The 18,498-nt window shown below is 43.8% G+C and overlaps 1 protein-coding gene and 1 pseudogene across 1 annotated transcript in view; both read right to left on the bottom strand.

Annotated features, from left to right (window-relative positions):
* Positions 1-7,768, bottom strand: part of ZNF287 (zinc finger protein 287) — a 26,358-nt gene extending 18,590 nt beyond the window's left edge. Inside the window, 4 exon segments of the mRNA XM_006153175.3 lie at positions 373-499; positions 5,532-5,629; positions 6,872-7,468; positions 7,599-7,768. Coding sequence (XP_006153237.2) covers positions 373-499; positions 5,532-5,629; positions 6,872-7,274 — 628 coding nt within the window. The 5' untranslated portion in view covers positions 7,275-7,468; positions 7,599-7,768.
* A 9,268-nt stretch (positions 7,769-17,036) lies between these two features.
* Positions 17,037-17,499, bottom strand: LOC102483106 (peptidyl-prolyl cis-trans isomerase A-like; annotated as a pseudogene).
* Positions 17,500-18,498: the final 999 nt, after the last annotated feature.

Genomic DNA, 18,498 nt, shown 5'->3' with positions numbered 1-18,498 from the left:
GGGAAAGAATAGTTAACGAACATGACTAAGAGAATTAGGTTGTCATCCTTTTCAGAGTTAGGATAAAACCTTCTTGCCACCCGAGAGGGTTGCATTCTTTCCTTTCCTTGGAGGAGCAGAGAGTAGGCAATACAGTGTCAGGCAGCAGCACTGTTAAGCTGTGCATCACAGGTTTCAATCTTCACTTGCAAATGTTCCACTTGGGAAAGGGAGTAGAACAGTCATTCTGGTTCCTGATGGGATGAGAACACTCATCTCTAAACCCCATTTTTAGCCAAGTACTTCAGAGACTCAAGCCATTTTTAAAAACTGGGGGATGAAAAATACTCTGGTGGGCATGCTGGGAGAAGGAGGGTTGCAAATGATCCTTACCCAGAGAAACCATGTTCCAATAGTTCTGTAATGTCACAGTCTTGTACAGTTCCTTCTGCACAGGACGCATTAGTTCCCAGTCCTCCCGGGTGATGTCCACAGCTACATCTTTGAATGTCATTGATTCCTAAAACATTAAATATAACTTGGCTTAGTTCAAGAACTAGTGGGGGAGCCATCAGGTGATGTGGAGCTTAATGTGGCTGGATTCCACATGGTCAGCTGCATGGTTCGAGTACCAGACCCAGCAACATGTAAAACATGCCAGGTGCATATGCGTGGGTGCCCAAAATCCCAAGAGGAGAATGGAGAAGGGATTGCAATATGGCCATCCCTTATTGGGGGTGATTTCTCTCTGGTGAGCACACATGCTCTATAGCAAAAACTAAAGGAAAAAAAAAATCTAGTGAGAAGGGGGACAGTGATAACCCTGGGTGTGTGTGTGATGGTGGTGACAGTGATATCACAGAATCTTGTGCTTTAATAGACCCTAATAACTGTCTAGTCAATAATGACCCCACAGTATCCCTTTTAGTTGGCTTAGTGCATGCATGAGTGGCTCTGTCTTGAAAAATAGTTTTAAAATTTAAACATAGAGGGATCAGCAGTTAGTGTAATGGCTATGTCACTGGACTCCCATGTAGCTGACTGCAGTTTGCGTCCCGGACCCGGTGGCTTAAAACACACGCCGGGCGCATGTGCCTGAATGCCCAAGATCCCAAGAGGAGAATGGAGAAGGGATTGCGGCGTGGCCATCCCCCATGAGGGGTGATTTCTCACTTTCTGTCTCTCTGTCCGTCTGGCGAGTGCACGTTCCCTATAGCAAACACTTCTCCAAAAACAAACAAACAAAAAACTATGGAACTAAGGTGGATCTCAAGTAAGCCAACAGAAGCTCTTAGAAAGATGGACTGGCCACATAAATAGTTCTGCCCTGGCAGAGAGGATTCGAGAAGATATATGAAAGAATTTATAACATAAGATAACCTGGACTTTTCCAGAACAGCATTGTAATTAGTAGAGATTGCAAAAGAGCAACCACACCAGAGGATTATCTTGAGAAAGACTTTGAAGGAAGAAAAAGAGACTGATCTTTGCTAGCAGATGGTATATCACAGGATACTTGGTAGGCAGAGCTGAATTGAGAAGGTTTATGTGTGACTTGTGTGCTGGGCATTTGCTTTACAACAATTTGAGTAGTTGACATGTAAATATTTTCTCAAAAATATTTAAAACCATACTGTCTCTGTTGTTATAGTCACAAACAAAATTATACAAAATTCTAAGAAATATTTTTTTGATGTGCAAAGTAAATGTTTGTGGGAAAATGTAAAAATAAATAAATGGGGGAAAAAAAGAATAAATTCAATTGGGCCAGCAGGTGGCATGGTGGTTAAGGGCACTAGACTCCCACATGACCAACTGCGGTTCAAGTCCTGGACCCGGCAGCTTGCTTTCTAGCTTTCCCATTCTCTCTCTCTCATTTTGTCACTCTCTGGTCAAATAAAATAAGATTAAATAAATAAATAATAAAGTTAAATAAAATAATTATTTTAAGATAAAAAAAAAATTCAACATGTTATATAATATAAAATGTTAAGTTTTTTTTGCATGCTCCATAGTGAAATGCACAATCTTTCTCTCTTTTAAAAAAACAAAACTGGTTTCCCACTATACACGATGGCAGGCGATAAAGCTGCAAAGCAGGATACTAAGGAGAAGAAACCTGAAGCCAAGAAGGCTGATGCCAGTGGCAAGGTTAAAAAGGGTGACTCCAAGGCTAAAAAGCCCAAGAAGGGGAAGCCCCATTGCAGCCGAAACCCTGTCCTAGTCCGGGGCATCGGCAGATACTCTCGGTCTGCCATGTATTCCAGGAAGGCCATGTATAAGAGGAAATACTTGGCCACTAAATCCAGGATCAAAAAGAAAAAGGAGAAGGTTCTTGCAACTGTCACAAAACCAGTTGATGGAGACGAGAATGGTGGTGCCTGGGTGGTTAAACTACGCAAAATGCCTAGGTATTATCCTACTGAAGATGTGCCTCGAAAGCTGTTGAGCCATGGCAAAAACCCTTCAGTCAGCATGTGAGAAAGCTGTGAGCTAGCATCACTCCTGGGACCATTCTGATCATCCTCACTGGATGCCACAGAGGCAAGAGAGTGGTTTTCCTGAAGCAGCTGAGCAGTGGCTTGCTACTTGTAACTGGACCACTGGTTCTCAATCGAGTTCCACTGCGTAGAACACACCGGAAATTTGTCATTGCTACCTCCACGAAAATTGATATTAGCAAAGTAAAAATCCCAAAGCACTTTACCAATGCTTACTTCAAGAAAAAGAAACTGCGGAATCCCAGACACCAAGAAGGTGAGATCTTCGACACAGAGAAGGAGAAATACGAGATTTCAGAGCAGTGCAAGATGGATCAGAAAGCTGTGGATTCGCAAATTTTACCAAAAATCAAAGCTGTTCCTCAGCTCCAGGGCTACCTGTGATCTGTGTATGCCCTTAAAGATGGAGTCTTTCCTCACAAATTGGTGTTCTAGATTTTTTTTTGCCAAGAACCTAATTAAATAACTGATCATAAAATAAACAAATAAGTAAATTAATTTAAAAAACTGGTGGGACCAGCAGTTGGCACAATGGCTATGTTGCTAGACTCCCATGTAGTCGACTGTGGTTCAAGTCCTGGACCTGGTGGCTTAAACTCACACCGGGTGCATGTGTGTATGCCCAAGATCCCAAGAGGAGAATGGAGGAGAAGAAATTGTGGTGTGGCCATCCTCCCTTGGAGGGTGATTTCTCACTTTATGTCTCTCTGGTGAGCACACATACTCTATCGCAAAAACAAAAAAACAAAAAACTGAACAATAACCACTGTTTGAACTGTCATACTTTTAGATACATTTCAGAAATTGGAAAATATTTGTTATAAAGAATTCTTGATTACTCTTAATTGCTTATTTTTTCATATACCTGTATCTGTAAAAAAAAAAAATCATATTAAGATTTTAAAATTGCACTGAGTTTATAATTTAGGGGAACCTGACTGTTTTATAATATTCAAGGCTTCTTTCCTATCCTAACAAATAATATAAGACATGAAGGTATTGCAAAATCTATACTATGCTTAGTTCTAGATTTTAGGTTTTGTGTTTTCTTTTTTTTGGTGGAGGAATGTGACACTTGCATGGAATCTTTTATTTAATTTTTATCATCTACCTAATTTTTTTTTTAAAGGTCTCACATTTGTATTACTGAACCGACCTCCTAAGGCAGAATTTAGAAAGAAAGTGAGGCATTTTTTCCAATAAAACAGCCCCAAGTGTTCAAGCACTGGTAACCATTTTCAGCTTGGTGTGGTAAGACGATAGTGACCTTGGTACAGCATAAATACATAGGCCATCTCTTGTCCAGTTCCTCATAGACCCAGCTTGGTTCTTCTCCAGTGTCTCCTCTTGGACACTGATTTTATTACCAGTTTTCATTCTAATCCACTGGGGAATAGGACAATTTTGCTTCTGTTTTTTGTCCAGAGACCACTTGATTCTGAAAGTGCTGTAAGAAGACATGTCTAAGAACTGAGTGGACTGCACACGCCATGACAGTGGAGAAAGTGAGAGTTTTTTTTTTTTTTTAAGAGAGATTTTTGCTACAGGGCACATGTGCTTGCCAGAGAGAGAGAGAGACAAAGAAAGCAAGAAATCACCCCTAAGGTGGATGGCCAAGCCATAAACTCTTCTTCTCCATTCTCCTCTTGGGATCTTGGATGCACATAGTTTTAAGCCGCTGGGTCTGGGACTCTTTTTTTTTTTTTTTTTTTGAGAGATTTTTCACTGTAGGGCGCGTGCGCTCGCCAGATAGACAGAGAGAGCCATAGAGACAGAAAGCGAGAAATCACCCCCCAGGGGGGATGGTCACGCCGCAATCCCTTCTCCTCCATTCTCCTCTCGGGATCTTGGACACGCACACACACGCGCCCGGCGTGAGTTCTAAGCCACCGGGTCCGGGACACGAACCGCGGTCGACTACGTGGGAGTCCAGCGACAGCCATTACACTAACTGCTGGTTCCTGGGTCTGGGACTCTTAACTGCAGTCGACTACATGGGAGTCCACTGACATAACCACTATGACATCTGCTGGGTTCCCATCTATCTGATTTTTATGTATATGTAGGAAAGTGATTAATTTTTCCATGTCATTTTCAGTAGCAGTCAATTTACACAATTTTTCTATTATCATTCATAACAGTCTTCCCCTTGATTTTCTTAAGTTTCCCAGGTGAGTGTTCTATTATATAAAAATAATCATTTTAACTTGGTTGCCAAAGGCTTTCCAATTTCAGGCCATGTATATTTTTACAATTCTTTCTGTCTTATGAAGTGGCTTGAGTTGCTATTCCTTAAAATAACAGACTCGGGCCAGCAGATGGCATAGTGGTTACATTGCTGGACTCCCACATGGTCGACCATGTTTCGAGACCTAGACCTAGTGGCTTGAAAATCACGCCAGGCACGTGTACGTGTGTGCCCAAGATCCCAGGAGGACAATATAGGAAAGGGATTGCAGTCTGGCCATCCCCTGGGAGGTGATTTCTCACTTTCCTTCTCACTGTCTCTCTCTCTCTTACTGGTCGGCACACACACCTTATGGTAAAAAGCTCTTAAATAAATAAAATAACACAGACTTATTAATCAATACATGGTCTTTACTTGATAATGTGAGAAAATAAAATTAGCAACTATTATTTACTGACCAAGTACTATAATCCAGGCTAACCACACATCTCATAATATTTAAGCCTCATAACCTAAGAGATAAATTATAGTTATTAGAGCTGAATGCCAGGGGTTAAGAATGTTTGACAGAAACAGGAACTAACACCTAGATCTATCTGGCTATGGAGGTCAAATTTGTTAACATCTTAACAATATTAGTAACTTATACTCAAAAAGTAAGAAAAGGCATATCAAAGGAAGGCAATGGAGGCCCATTTCCTATACAGTACATTCACCTACTATAACAGGCCACACTAACTAAGGACAAACATTGAGGCTTAGGTCCTAGCTAGGGCTTTTGGGAGCATAGCAGTTACACAGTCAGGACAAAATATGTCCACACATATGAAGAAGGCATTTTAAAGTCACAAAGAAATACTCACTTTGGTCGCCAAATCATTTCGCCAACCTGCCTGGAAAGCAGATCTTCCTCTGGTGTCATCCTCTGGAGTCTCTTGAGAAATGGTAGAGTTTCGAGGAACTAGGGAAGACAGAGACCATGGATAGAGATTAATCTTGTTGAATAAACAGCCTAGGAATCTCTCTGCCAAATACAAGGGGACTTCAGAAAGTACATGGAAAAACAGAATTGAAGTATGAGTTTATTTTGGTGCAAAATTAAAAAAAAATCAATGCACAGAATTTCATAATACACGTACAGCACTTCCTTTTCAAAAATCAGAGGGAAGGGCCAATGACTTTTCCTACGATGTCAGTACAGACTTGATCCGGGGAACCAGCAGTTAGTGTAATGGCTATGTCGCTGGACTCCCACGTAGTCGACCGCGGTTCGTGTCCCAGACGCGGTGGCTTAAAACTCACGCTGGGCGCGTGTGCGTGCGTGCCCAAGATCCCGAGAGGAGAATGGAGGAGAAGGGATTGCAGCGTGACCATCCCCCCTGGGGGGTGATTTCTCGCTTTCTGTCTCTATGTCTCTCTCTGTCTGTCTGGCGAGCGCACGTGCCCTACAGTGAAAATCTCTCCAAAAAAAAAAAAATAAGTCTGATCCGGTACTCTTAAGTATATGTACAAAACTCACAATTTTCTATAAATCCTTATGTAACATAAATTTTGTAAATTCTTTTCTTAATAAGGAAGTGTTCTCTGGACTCTTCTACATTTTTATAAGTATGTCTTCTAAAATACAATTCATAAAGCAAAAGACTTATTAGAATAGTGCAAACTTCTGCAGGTAAACTCTGAGGGCTCACCTGGAGGAAATTTGGTTATTTTATAACATTTCTCTTCTGGTTTAGCTAATGTATATGGAGTTCAAGCAATATCAAAGGGGAATATTATGCAATGCGGATAGAGTTCATATTAAAACCTTGTTCTCAGTAGTAGCAGGTGGCATAGTGGTTGCACTGCTGCACTCCCACCTAGTTGACCACAGTTTGAGTCCTGGAACTGTGACGCTTGAAACTCACACTGGACATGTATGCGAGCATGCCCCAATTTCTCAGAGGAAAATGGAGTAGAGGGGATTGTGTCGTGGCCATCCCCCTTTGGGGGTGCTTTCTATCTCTCTCCATCTCTCTGGCGAGTGCATATGCCCTATAGCAAAAATATAAAAAACAAAACAAAACAAAACAAAAAAACCCATGCTTTTCACTCATGCATTGACCTTTGTTCTCCCCAGTTTCTTTAAAGGAGCTGCTTATGGATGTGCTAGTTGTTTTCTCTAACCACCCAGGATTCCTTCCCTCTGCTCTATAATTCTCACCTTCCTCTTCTAGAATTTGAGTCAAATCCTCCACCAGAGTCACCACTTCCTCACTGCTTTCTGGATATTGGGACTTCACCCAAGTTCTAACCTCCCCAGGCAGGATGGTCAGGAATTGCTCCAGCACCAGCAGCTCCAGGATTTGTTCCTTTGAATGAATCTCAGGTCTCAGCCACTTAAGGCAGAGCTCTCGGAGTTTACTCAGTGCTTTTCGAGGACCAGCCAGATCTGGGTATGGAAAATTCCTAAAATTCTGTCGACAGGTCTCAGTGTCACGGAAGAGTCTTGAAGTATGCATTTCCTTCTCAACATTATGGAGTCCACTCTGAGCCTTGTCTGGCTTCCACATCAGAAGGATGTGGGACCGTGAAGAACTGGACATCCTCTTGCTCGAGGTTAACATTGCTACAGACAGAAGACTCAATTTGGCAATATTCTTTATTTCTCTAATAGTGAGCCAAATACTTGAAGTCTCATGCTAGAGCCACAAAGATATATATCAAGGGCTGCACAGCCAGGGGCAGAACAGAACCAAGGTACAGTTAGCGGCTTTTGTTACAAATTCTGAGCCCAGAACTTGCCGGGATGGTTGAGACCCTGAAACACAAGAATAGACCACAAAGTCAAGAATTCCTGGTACACTCTGCTATAAACACACACACACAGACTCCCCAGTGAGCACAGATAAACACACAAAAGTTTTATCCTTGTCTTTTTCCTCTGTTACCTTTACTTATAAGAGAACTGCAATCTTATTGGGAGTGGTAGGAGGTGGACCTGCCATAAAAAGGTGGCAACAGAAGCAATGACTTGAATCATGAACAAAATATCAGATTATAAGCCAGCAGGTGGCATGGTGGTTAAGGTGCAGGATCCCACATGGTTGATCCTAGGATCTAGTCCTGGACCTGGTGGCTTTGAAAATCTTGAGAGGAGAATGGAGAAGGGAAGGGATTACAGTGTGGCCATCCCCCTGCTGCAGGGGTCTGTCTCTCTCCTACCTGTGCCCTTGCCCTGTGGGGGAAGGGAGAGAGAGATTACACTTTTAACTTATTGAAATAAATATTAAAAATTTTAATTAAAAAAAAATGGGGCCAGCAGGTGGTGTGGTGGTGGTTAAGGCAGCTGGCCTCCCACATGGCTAACCACGGTTCGAGTCCCAGATGTGGCGGCTTGCTTTCTCACTTTCCCCTTCTCTCTCTCTCTGTCTCTTCGGTCAAACTAAAAAAAAAAATAACAACAAAATTAAATTTTAAAATAATTTAAATAATTTTACAAAAAAGAAAATGTTTCAGTATTTTAGTCTCGGATTTAACAGAAGCTGTAAGGGCTGAACTGGCCCTCGATAACAACACAGCAAATCTACAGTTACTTGGGACAAGTTAGGAGAATTTCTTCTTAATAAAGTGTTTGAGGCTTTCAAGAGAACTGTCAGAGAAAAAGGCGAGCCAATTATCTGCTTTGCAGCCTATCCTAGCTTGTCAGCCTCTGAGGGCTGGGAAGATAAGCCAGCCAAACTGTAAAGCAGTAGAAGAGGTTGGTGTGATTTGAAGCCCCTGAGCTGCTTCTACAGGACAGTTCTCTAAGGATACACTTGAAACCAAGATTCCTGAAGAAAACCTCAGAATTGGCCTGACCTAGAGGAGAACGGACACCTGTCCCTGGACTCGGGCTGGGTCCTGCTCAACCACCAAGGGACCACCAAGGCCGACGTTCAAACGCCCTGCACAGGCCGGCATGCCGGCCTCGCCTGCCTCCCTTTCCAGGACGGTTTCTCTAACTCCTCCTCAGACGGAGAGTTGGGGGCAGCAGGGAAATCAGGGACCCCGCGACACGCAACGCTGGGGCTGTCCCCACACCGCAGCGTCCACCGGTCTCCGCCCTCCCCGCGGGCCGCGACCACCGGCGCCCGCGACTCGCAGGCTCGGACTCCGGCCCCGACCGCGCGGACACTCGCGCACATCATTACCTGCCGCGGGGACGCGGCCGCGCCGCAGTCCGGGAGGCCACGGGCAACAATGGCGGCGGCGTCACGGGCGCCTGCGTGGCGGGCTCAGCCCGGAGCAGCAGAGGCGCAGGCTACTCCGCCACCTCCCCTCCCCGGAAAACACCAAGTGTCCCGGCCAGGAGCCGCTTGTCCCTGTCTGGTCCTGGGAAGCCTGGCCGGGAACCCCGGGCGCCTCCGCTTAGCCGCGACCTCGCCTCGGCGCCACTGCGCATGTGCGCCGGGAGAACGCTGCGCGCCTGCTGAGCCAATCGGAGCCCGAGCTCCCGCTCCCCCCGCCCAACCCGTAGAGCCTCTTGCCCTGGACCTGTCTCCATGGCAACCTCCTCCACCCGTCGCCGTGCCTTGCTGCTGGGCCTGCAAGGTTCTGAAGGGAGATTTAAAGTTGCCCTGGCAGAGCCCAGAGAGGTAGACGAGTTGGAGGCTGAAGAGAGAGGGTCCCAACCGCCCCGGGGCGGGGATTGAAACCCAGAGAAAACCGGATGCCGGGGTTCCCGGAGGAAGGAGGAAGCCACCTTACGTAGGGTTTACGTAATTTAGCCACTACTCTGCTGTCAGAGTTGTATCCAATTAATTTTTTAGCGTTTCAAATGAGATCACTGCAAACGAGGTGCTACATATATTCTATAGTATACACGAGCATTTGTATATTTGATTTTTGATGAATTAATTTTACTTACATAATTATATTTATGAGTCACAATATGATTTTTAAAAATTATTTATGGGCCAGTAGATGGCATAATCCTTATGTTGTTGGACTCCCACGTAAACCCACCGCAGTTTGAGTCCCTCACCTGGTGGCTTAAAACTCACACCAGATGACAGAACCAGTAGGTGGTGTGGTGGTTAAGGCGCTGGACATTCCCACATGGCTTACAGCGGTTCGAGTCCCAGACCTGGTGCCTTGCTTACCCACTTTCCTTCTTCTCTCTCTCTGTCTCTATCTGGTCAAATTAAAATAAATGAATGAATAAATAAAACTGAATAAATAATTCTAAAAAAACCCCAAAAACTCATGCCAGATGCACGTGTGTGCATGACCAAGATCCTGAGAGGAGAATGGAGGAGAAGGGATTGTGACATGGCCACCCCCCTCAGCGATTTCTCGCTTTCTGTCTCTCTGTTTCTCTCTGTCTCTCTGGCAATTGCACACATGCAATAGCAAAAATCTCTCTTAAAAATTATTTATTTGATTATATTTTAAAAATCTGTTACAGGGAACATGTACTCACCAGAGACAGACATAGAAAGAGAGAGAAAATGAGAAAGCAAGCCATCAGGTCCTGGACTTGAACCGCAGTCGACCATGTGGGATTCCAGCACTTTAACCACCAGGCCACTTGCTGGTCCCCACAATGTGATATTTTGACCTATGTATATATTATACATAGAATCAATAAAGCTAAATGACATATCCATAACATCATCAACTTATCTTTTTATTTTGAGGTAAGAACATTAAAAATGAGTCCTAGGTCTGGTGGGTGGTAGTTAAGGCGCTGGACTTCCTCATGGCCAATCACAATTTGAGTCCTAGGCCTGATGGTTTGCTTTCTTATTCTCCCTCTTTCTCCATGGTCAAATTTAAAATAATAAGTTTAAAAATTAAACAAAATAATTCTTTAAAAATTATTTCTTTTTAAGAATTGTTTATTTAATTTTATTAACTAATTATTATTATTATTTAATGTGCTACAGGGAATGTAGCACCAGAGAGAGGCAGAGAGAGAGAGAGAAGGAAAGTGAGAAACAAGTTGCCAGGTTTGGGACTTGAACTGCTGGCTTTCATGTGGGAGTCCAGTTCCCAAACCACCACGCCACCTGCCGGCCCTTGCTGAGACCCGCTTGGCTGAACATGTTTTTCTGAGTAGGCGGGCTGTGAATCAGAAATAAATGTAAAAACAAACACATGAAGACATATAAGTACAGAAAAGCGAGGACTAGGTGGGCCCAAGTTCTCTAATAGAGAAAGCTCTGACCTTGAACCAGCCTGCAGTTTATTATTTCATAGGGCAGAAAATAGAAGAAGAGGAAATGGAATGCAAAGCTAGTTGTTTTCAGGTGTTATTGCAGTTATCGTATTCATATTTTAATGCTTTCACAGCTATGCAAATGAAGCTCACAAAAATGCGTTTCTGCATATGTCTGAAGGTCACCATGTTTTTCAGATTAAGCTACTCCTTACAAGCCCCCCCAAATTATTCTTTAGCGATTTAGAAATATGCATTATGTAGTACAATAGTTCACTAAAATTTATTCATCCAGTCTAACTGAAACTTTTACCCTTTGATCAACATCTGCCCTTTCCAGATTCATTCTGGAAATAGATAATCCTTAAAAATGAAATTACCCATGGAAGGTAAGAGGATCTAAGCTCCTCAGGGTACACTGCCACGCTCTAGCAAGACTTTGTCAACTACTTCTCCACTACAGACTAGGCATGGGTCTCACTCACAGCCAGTCCTTCCAGTGTGATAGGCAAAAATAGCAGTGCTGAAGCTTTGACATGCTTTGCTTTGATTACTAATGAAGATGTATTGGTTGGTTTTCTTTCATTTTCATTTAGTTTTTGATACAGGGCACATGTGCTCTCCAGAGAGAAAGTCAGAGAGAGAGAGAGAGAGAGAGAAAGAGAGGAAAAGTGAGATATTACACCCCAGGGCGATATCACACCACAATACCGTACCCTTCTCCACTCAGGATCCTGAGCACACTTGTACATGCATCTGGCATGATTCTTAAAGTGCCGAGTCCAGGACTCAAATCACAGAGTTGTCTATGTGTGATCCAGCTGCCTGAAACTCCATACCATCTACTGGGCCATTATTTTATCTTATTTTTTATTTTTAAAATTTTCTTTGCTATAGGGTGCATGCACTAGCCAGAGGGATAGAGACAGACAGAAAGTGATAAACCACCCCCCAGGTGGGATGGACATGCCACAATCCCTTCTCCTCCATTCTTCTCTTGGGATTTTGGGCACACACATACATGTGCTTGGCGTGAATTAACCTCCAGGTCTGGGACTTGAACTGTGGTCACCCACATGGGAGTCCAGTGACATAACCATTATACCATCTGCTGGTCCCTTATTTTTTATTAAAAAAAAAAAAACAAAGCATTTATTTAGGGGCCAGCAGGTGGTGTGGTAAGGCACTGGACACTCCCACATGGTCGACCATGGTTTGAGTCCCAGACGTGGTGGCTTGCTTTTTCACTTTCCCTCTCTCTCTCTGTGTCTCTTTCTGGTCAAATGAAAATAAATGGATGAGCGGCTGGCAGGTGGCGTGGTGATTAAGATCACTGGACTCCCACATGGCCTTCCATGGTTCAAGTCCTTGACCTGGCAGATTGCTTTCTCACTTTCTCTCTCTCTCACTCTGTCCCTCTCTGGTCAAATTAAAATAAATAAATAAATAAATAAATAAACAGAAAGACAGAGAGAGACAGAGAGACAGAAAGCGAGAAATCACCCCCCCAGGGCGGATGGCCATGCCGCAATCCGTTCTCCTCCATTCTCCTCTTGGGATCTTGGGCACGCACACACGCGACCGGCGTGAGTTTATGCTGCTGGGTCTGGGACTTGAACCATGGTCGACTATGTGGGAGTCCAGTGACATAGCCGTTACACTAACTGCTGGTTCCAAAATTAAGTAATTCTTAAAAAAACAGTTATTTATTGTGGTTTTTTAAAAAAAAGAATTATTTCATTTAACTTTATTTATTTGTTTATTTTAATTTGTCCAGAGAAAGTGAGAGAGCGAAGGAAAGTGATAAAGCAAGTTGACAGGTCTGGGACTCAAACCACAGGTGGTCATGTGGGAGTCCAACATCCTTAACCACTATGCCACCTGCCAGCCCCTATTTGTTGTGAGTTTGGAGCTGCTGGGTCTGGAACTTGAACCATGGTTAGCCATGTGAGAGTTCAGCGCCTTAACCAGTGTGCCACCTGCTGGTTTTTATGGATCATATACATTTAGTGTTTCATTTTGTTTCTTTTCTTTTTTTTTTTTTTAACTGTTTGGAGTTTTAAAACATCTTTTTTGTGCAAACAGCAGATAGTGTAATGGTTATGTCACTGAACTGCCATATAATCAGCTGTGGTTCGAGTCTCAGAGCCTGTAGCTTAAAACTCACACCAGGTGCATGTGCATGCATGCATAAATGCCAAAGGAAAATGGAGAAGGGTTGTGATATGGCCATCCCCCCAGGGGGTGATGTCTTGCTTTCTCTCTGTCTCTCTGGTGAGTGCATGTGCCCAAAAACCTCTCTTAAAATTTGTTATAGGGGGGAACCAGCAGTTAGCGTAATGGCTATGTTGCTGGACTCCCATGTAGTCGACCACGGTTCGTGTCCTGGACCCGGTGGCTTAAAACTCAATGCCGGGCGCGTGTGCGTGCGTGCCCAAGATCCCGAGAGGAGAATGGAGGAGAAGGGATTGCGGCGTGACCATCCCCCCTGGGGGATGATTTCTCGCTTTCTGTCTCTATGTCTCTCTCTGTCTGTCTGGCAAGCGCACGCGCCCTACAGTGAAAATCTCTCCAAAAAAAAAAAAGTATTTGTTATAGGGTATGTGCACTGACCAGAGAGAGACTTAGGGAGAGAAGGAAAGTGACAAATCACTCCCCAATAAGGATGGCCATGCTGCAATCACTTCTCTTCCGTTCTCCTCTTGGAATTTTGGGCACATGTTCGTACACACCTGGTGTGTTTTGCAAGTCGCCAGGTCTGGGACTCAAACTGTATAGTCTGCCGTGTAAGATCTACTCCCTGGAGAGTGGTCCACCACGCTATCTTCTAGCTCTCTTTTTTAACTTTTGAGATAATTGTAGATTCATAGGAAGTTGTAAAGACGGTACAGAGAGATTCCATGCATGCACACTTCATTTGGTTACCTTCAAAGGTTATATCTTATGCAGTCATGGAACAATAGTAAATCCAGAAATATGACATTAGTACAATGGAGGCCTGCAGGTGGTGTAGTGGTTGGGGCAATGGACTCCCACATGGCCAACTGTGGATCGTGTCCCAGACCTGGTGGCTTGAATATCATAATGGGCACATGGGTGTGCGTGCCCAAAATCCTGACTGGGGAATGGAGAAGAGATTGCAGCGTGGCCATCTCCTGGGGTAGTGATTGCTCACTTTCCCTCTCTCTGTCTCTCTCTGACTCTTTCTGGTAGAGCACAGCTTCCTATGGCAAAAACCTTTAAAAAAAAGAAAGATATTGATACGATGTGTGTGCATAGTTTTATGCCAGTTTCTCAAATAAGTAGATTCATACAAACGTCACTGCAATCAAGATGCAGAGCTAAGGGCCAGGTGATGGTGCAGTGGTAATGCAGCAGGACCTACATGGAAAAGGTCCTGGTTTTGCGGCCCAGGGCCTTCCTTAACACACCACATGGTCTGGGCCAGAAGAGACTTGGGACGTGACATGAAGACCCTTTGGGAGTGTCTCCCCTTCTCATGGAAGAAAGTAAAAGATACCGGACTTTTCTTTTCTTTCTTTCTTTTTTTTTTTTTTTTTGGAGAGGTTTCTCCCCGCGCGTGCGCTCACCAGACAGACAGAGAGAGACATAGAGACAGAAAGCGAGAAATCCCCCCCAGGGGAGATGGCCACACCGCAATCCCTTCTCCTCCATTCTCCTCCCAGGATCTTGGGCATGCTCGCACACGCGTCCGGCGTGAGTTTTAAGTATAGGACGCGAACCGCGGTCAACTACGTGGGAGTCCAGCAACATAGCCATTACGCTAACTGCTGGTTCCCGATACTGGACTTTTCTATGAAGATTTCTCACGTTATCCCTTGACAATCAAGCTCCTCTGTGCACCCCACCATTTCTTTAAAAACATGTGTATTTATTAAATTTGGGGTCAGTAGGTGGCATGATGGTTAAGGGTGCTGGATTCCCACACAGTTGACCATGGTTGGAGTCCTAGATCTGGTAGTTTGTTTTCTTGCTTTCCTGTGCTCTCTCTTTCTCTCACTCTGTCCCTCTCTGGTCAAATTAAAAATAAATAAATAAGTAAAGTTAAATAAAATAATTCTTTAAAAATAACTTTAAAATATTTTTAAAATTTTACTTATTTATTATTTTTTAGTTTGACCAGAGAGAGAACACACACACACACACACACACACACAGAGAGAGAGAGAATCCAAGCCATTGGGTCCAGGACACAAACTGTGGTCGGGAATCCAGCACCTCAATCATCATGCCACCTGCTGGCCCCACACCCCACCATTTCTAACCCCTGATAGTTACTAATCTGTTTTCCATCTTTGTAATAATGTCATTTAGAGGACGTTACATAAATATAGTCATACAATATGTGAATATTTATATACCGACTAGTATACTACAGTACCACTCTGATACTAACCACCAGACTTAACTCAGACTGCACAAATGGAAGGGCGAGGTCCCTAACAAGACTGCCTTCACTTCTGATAGTTGCCAGCTGTGCTTCAGGGCTCCCCAGGCCACCTGCACTTCTGACTGACTTGCTACAAATTTGGGAATTTCCACAACCCTCTCAAGCTTGATAACTCACTAGAATGACAACAGAACTGGGGACATATCATTACAGTTTATTATAACAGATACAGATCTGCCAAGCCAGATCTCTCTCTGTGTAAGAGAGAGCCATATTGGGTGAAGTCTGGGAGGGTCTGGAACATGAAGCTTCTGTAACTTCCTCCTGTAGAATCAAGACACCTCGTCCTCCTGGCCCATCAGTGTGTTCACTACCATTGTGTTCAGGAAGCTCTGCTGAACTTAGTCCAGAACTTCTACTGGGGTTCCATTATAAAGGCGTGATTGGTTATATCACTGATCACATGCATGAACTCTGTCTCTAGTCCCCTCTCCCTTCCCTAGAAGTTGGGCTGGCTCAAATCACATGGTTTGTCTTTCTGGTGACCAGCCTCCCATAACTACCTTCCTGAGACAGCTGTCAGCAAAACTTAGTGTGATCGAGGGGGTTCATGAATAACAAAGACACTCCTGGGACCAGCAGATGGCGTAATGGTTATCTCACTGGACTCCCATGTTGTCGACACAGTTCGAGTCCTGGACCTGGTGGCTTAACACTCACTCCAGGCACATGTGAGTGCGTGCCCAGATCCTAAGAGAAGGGATTGTAGCATGACCAGCCTCCTGGAGTTTGATTTCTCACTTTCTGTCTCTCTGTTTCTCTCTGTCTCTCTGATGAGCACACATACCCTACAGCAAAAATCTCTCAAAAAACACACTCCTATTAATGTAAGAAATTCCAAGGATTTAGTTTCCCTTCCAGGAACCAGGAGAGGAGGCCAATCAGTCTTATTATACAGCAGTGACCTTTTGAGATTGACCCCCCCCAACTCAGCATAATGCCCTTGAGATCATCCAAGTTGGCATATGTACCAATAATTCTTTATTTTTTATTATCATGTAGTATTATTCCATGGTATAGATGGAAGTAAAATGTAAGTTTTCATTAAAAATGACTTCTAGGCAGAGCCAGCAGGTGGTATGGTGGTTACAGTGCTGGATTCTCACATTGCCAATCACATGTTTGAATCCTGGACCTGGTGGCTTGCTTTCTTACTTTCTCTCTCTCTCTATAGTCAAACTAAAAATAAATAAATTAAATTAAATTAAATTAAATATTTCTTTAAAAAAATGACTTCTAGGTGCCAGTAGCTGACAAGCTAATTAAGGCACTGGATTCCCACATGGTTAACTGCAGTTTGAATCCCGGACCTGGCAGCTTGCTTCTCACTTTCCCTCTCTTTCTTTCTGTCTCTCTCTGGTGAGCACATGTGCCCTATTGCAAATTAAATAATAATAGTAATGATAATAAATAAAATTAAATAAATATTTAATAAATGACTTCTAGATGACAGAGCAAATGTATGTCAATGGTTGATATTGTAATTGAATTATAATACAAGCACACCTACTTTTTTATTCTTTAGTTTTTATTTCATAATCATTAACCTAAGTTTGCAATTCACCTAGATTTGGAGGACAATAAGGAAAATACGGAACCCAAAGAACTGCAGCGAGAGGACAGTTACAGGACATAGTGAGCAGATGGGGTGGAGGGTGCTCTCCTGAGCTACAGAAGGTACGTCTGGTGGTTAAGAGAAAACACAAGTCAAATTCATTACAGTTGTCCACAGTCGGCAAGGGTGACCTTCTTGCTGATCTTGCCATTTTGGGACCCTAAGAGTTCCATGGCTTCCACGGTATTCATGCCCTCTTTCACCTTGCCAAAGACCACATGCTTGGCAGCCAACCACTCAGTCTTGGGAGAGCAGATGAAAAACAGGCCCAGCATTTGCCATGGACAAGATGCCAGGATTTGTATGTTCCAGGATGAAGTTCTCAAAATCTAATTTCTCCCCGTAGATGGACTTGCAGCCAATAGCATTATGGCAAGTGAAGTTACCACCCTGGCACATGAACCCTGGAGTAAGTCTGTGAAAGCAGGAACCCTTATAACCAAATCCTTCATCCCCAGTGCTCAAAGCATGAATGTTTTCTGCAGTCTTTGGAACTTTGTCTTCAAACAACTTGAAGGAGATGTGGCTCAAGAGCTCACCACTGACAGCCATGTCAAAGAACATGGTGGAGTTGGCATAGTGGTTAAGGTGCTGGATTTCCACATGGTCAATCGTAGTTCAAATCCCAGACCCGGCGACTTGATACGCAGGCAGGGCATGTGTGCGTGTGTGCCCAAAATACTGAGAGGAGAATGGAGGAGAAGGGACTAGGTGGTGGTTTCTCACTTTCTCTCTCTGTGTCTCCAGTGATTCATGTACCCTATAGCAAAAGTCTCTCAAAAAAAAAAAAAAAGAACATGGTAGGGTTGACCATGACTGATGGCAAGTGACTCTGGCAACAGTGTCTGCAACATCGCACACCTACATTTTCATTCTTCAGGAAATTCTGCCCTCTTCCTCAGTACAACTGAGAAAATCATCTATAGATGAGTCACTGGTTAAGGAGAAATACAACATGGGTGATTGTTTATGACCAAAAGGAAAACCTAAGCATTAGATTTTAAAGAGTGTTCCAGTAGGTTAAACAAACAAACAAACTTCGTGCACAATTATGTCAACAGAGACTGACAAAAACTTTCTTTTCTGTATGAGAATCTGGACACTGACTTAAAATTCCTTCTTTCTGAAAGGAAAAGAAAATGAAGAGTTCGAGTGAGGGAGTTCCTGTTAACGAGTAATCATAGAATCTGAACATATTACTCTGTATGCCCCTGTGAGATGCTTGAGCTGGGAGCCAGACTCTTCGACAATTCTTATCACCCTCCTCCCTAAGCCTGGGCCTTCTCTGTAAACTCCTGCTGACCTCTTGGGCATTTGGAATGGGGAAATGTTGTAGGCACTGCCTGGACCCACGTGGAACATTTTTTAAAGGCAAAAAGGGCCATCCTTGGGCCATGAATATCAGATATCTCTTTGGAGGCCCCAGAAGGGGCTGCCTTCATGTTCAGAGTGAGGCACACTCAGGGTGTACTGAAGGTTGGCTGCAGGGATGGGCACCCCCCAACACATATCCCCACATGAGCCATGAGGAGCCCCCTACAGCTGCATGGTGAGCAGCACCCA

Source organism: Tupaia chinensis, unplaced genomic scaffold, assembly GCF_000334495.1.
Source record: "Tupaia chinensis unplaced genomic scaffold, TupChi_1.0 Scaffold000365_1, whole genome shotgun sequence".
NCBI lineage: Eukaryota > Metazoa > Chordata > Mammalia > Scandentia > Tupaiidae > Tupaia > Tupaia belangeri.
Note: the sequence above shows the minus strand (reverse complement) of the source record. Positions and strands in the feature narration are given on the sequence as shown.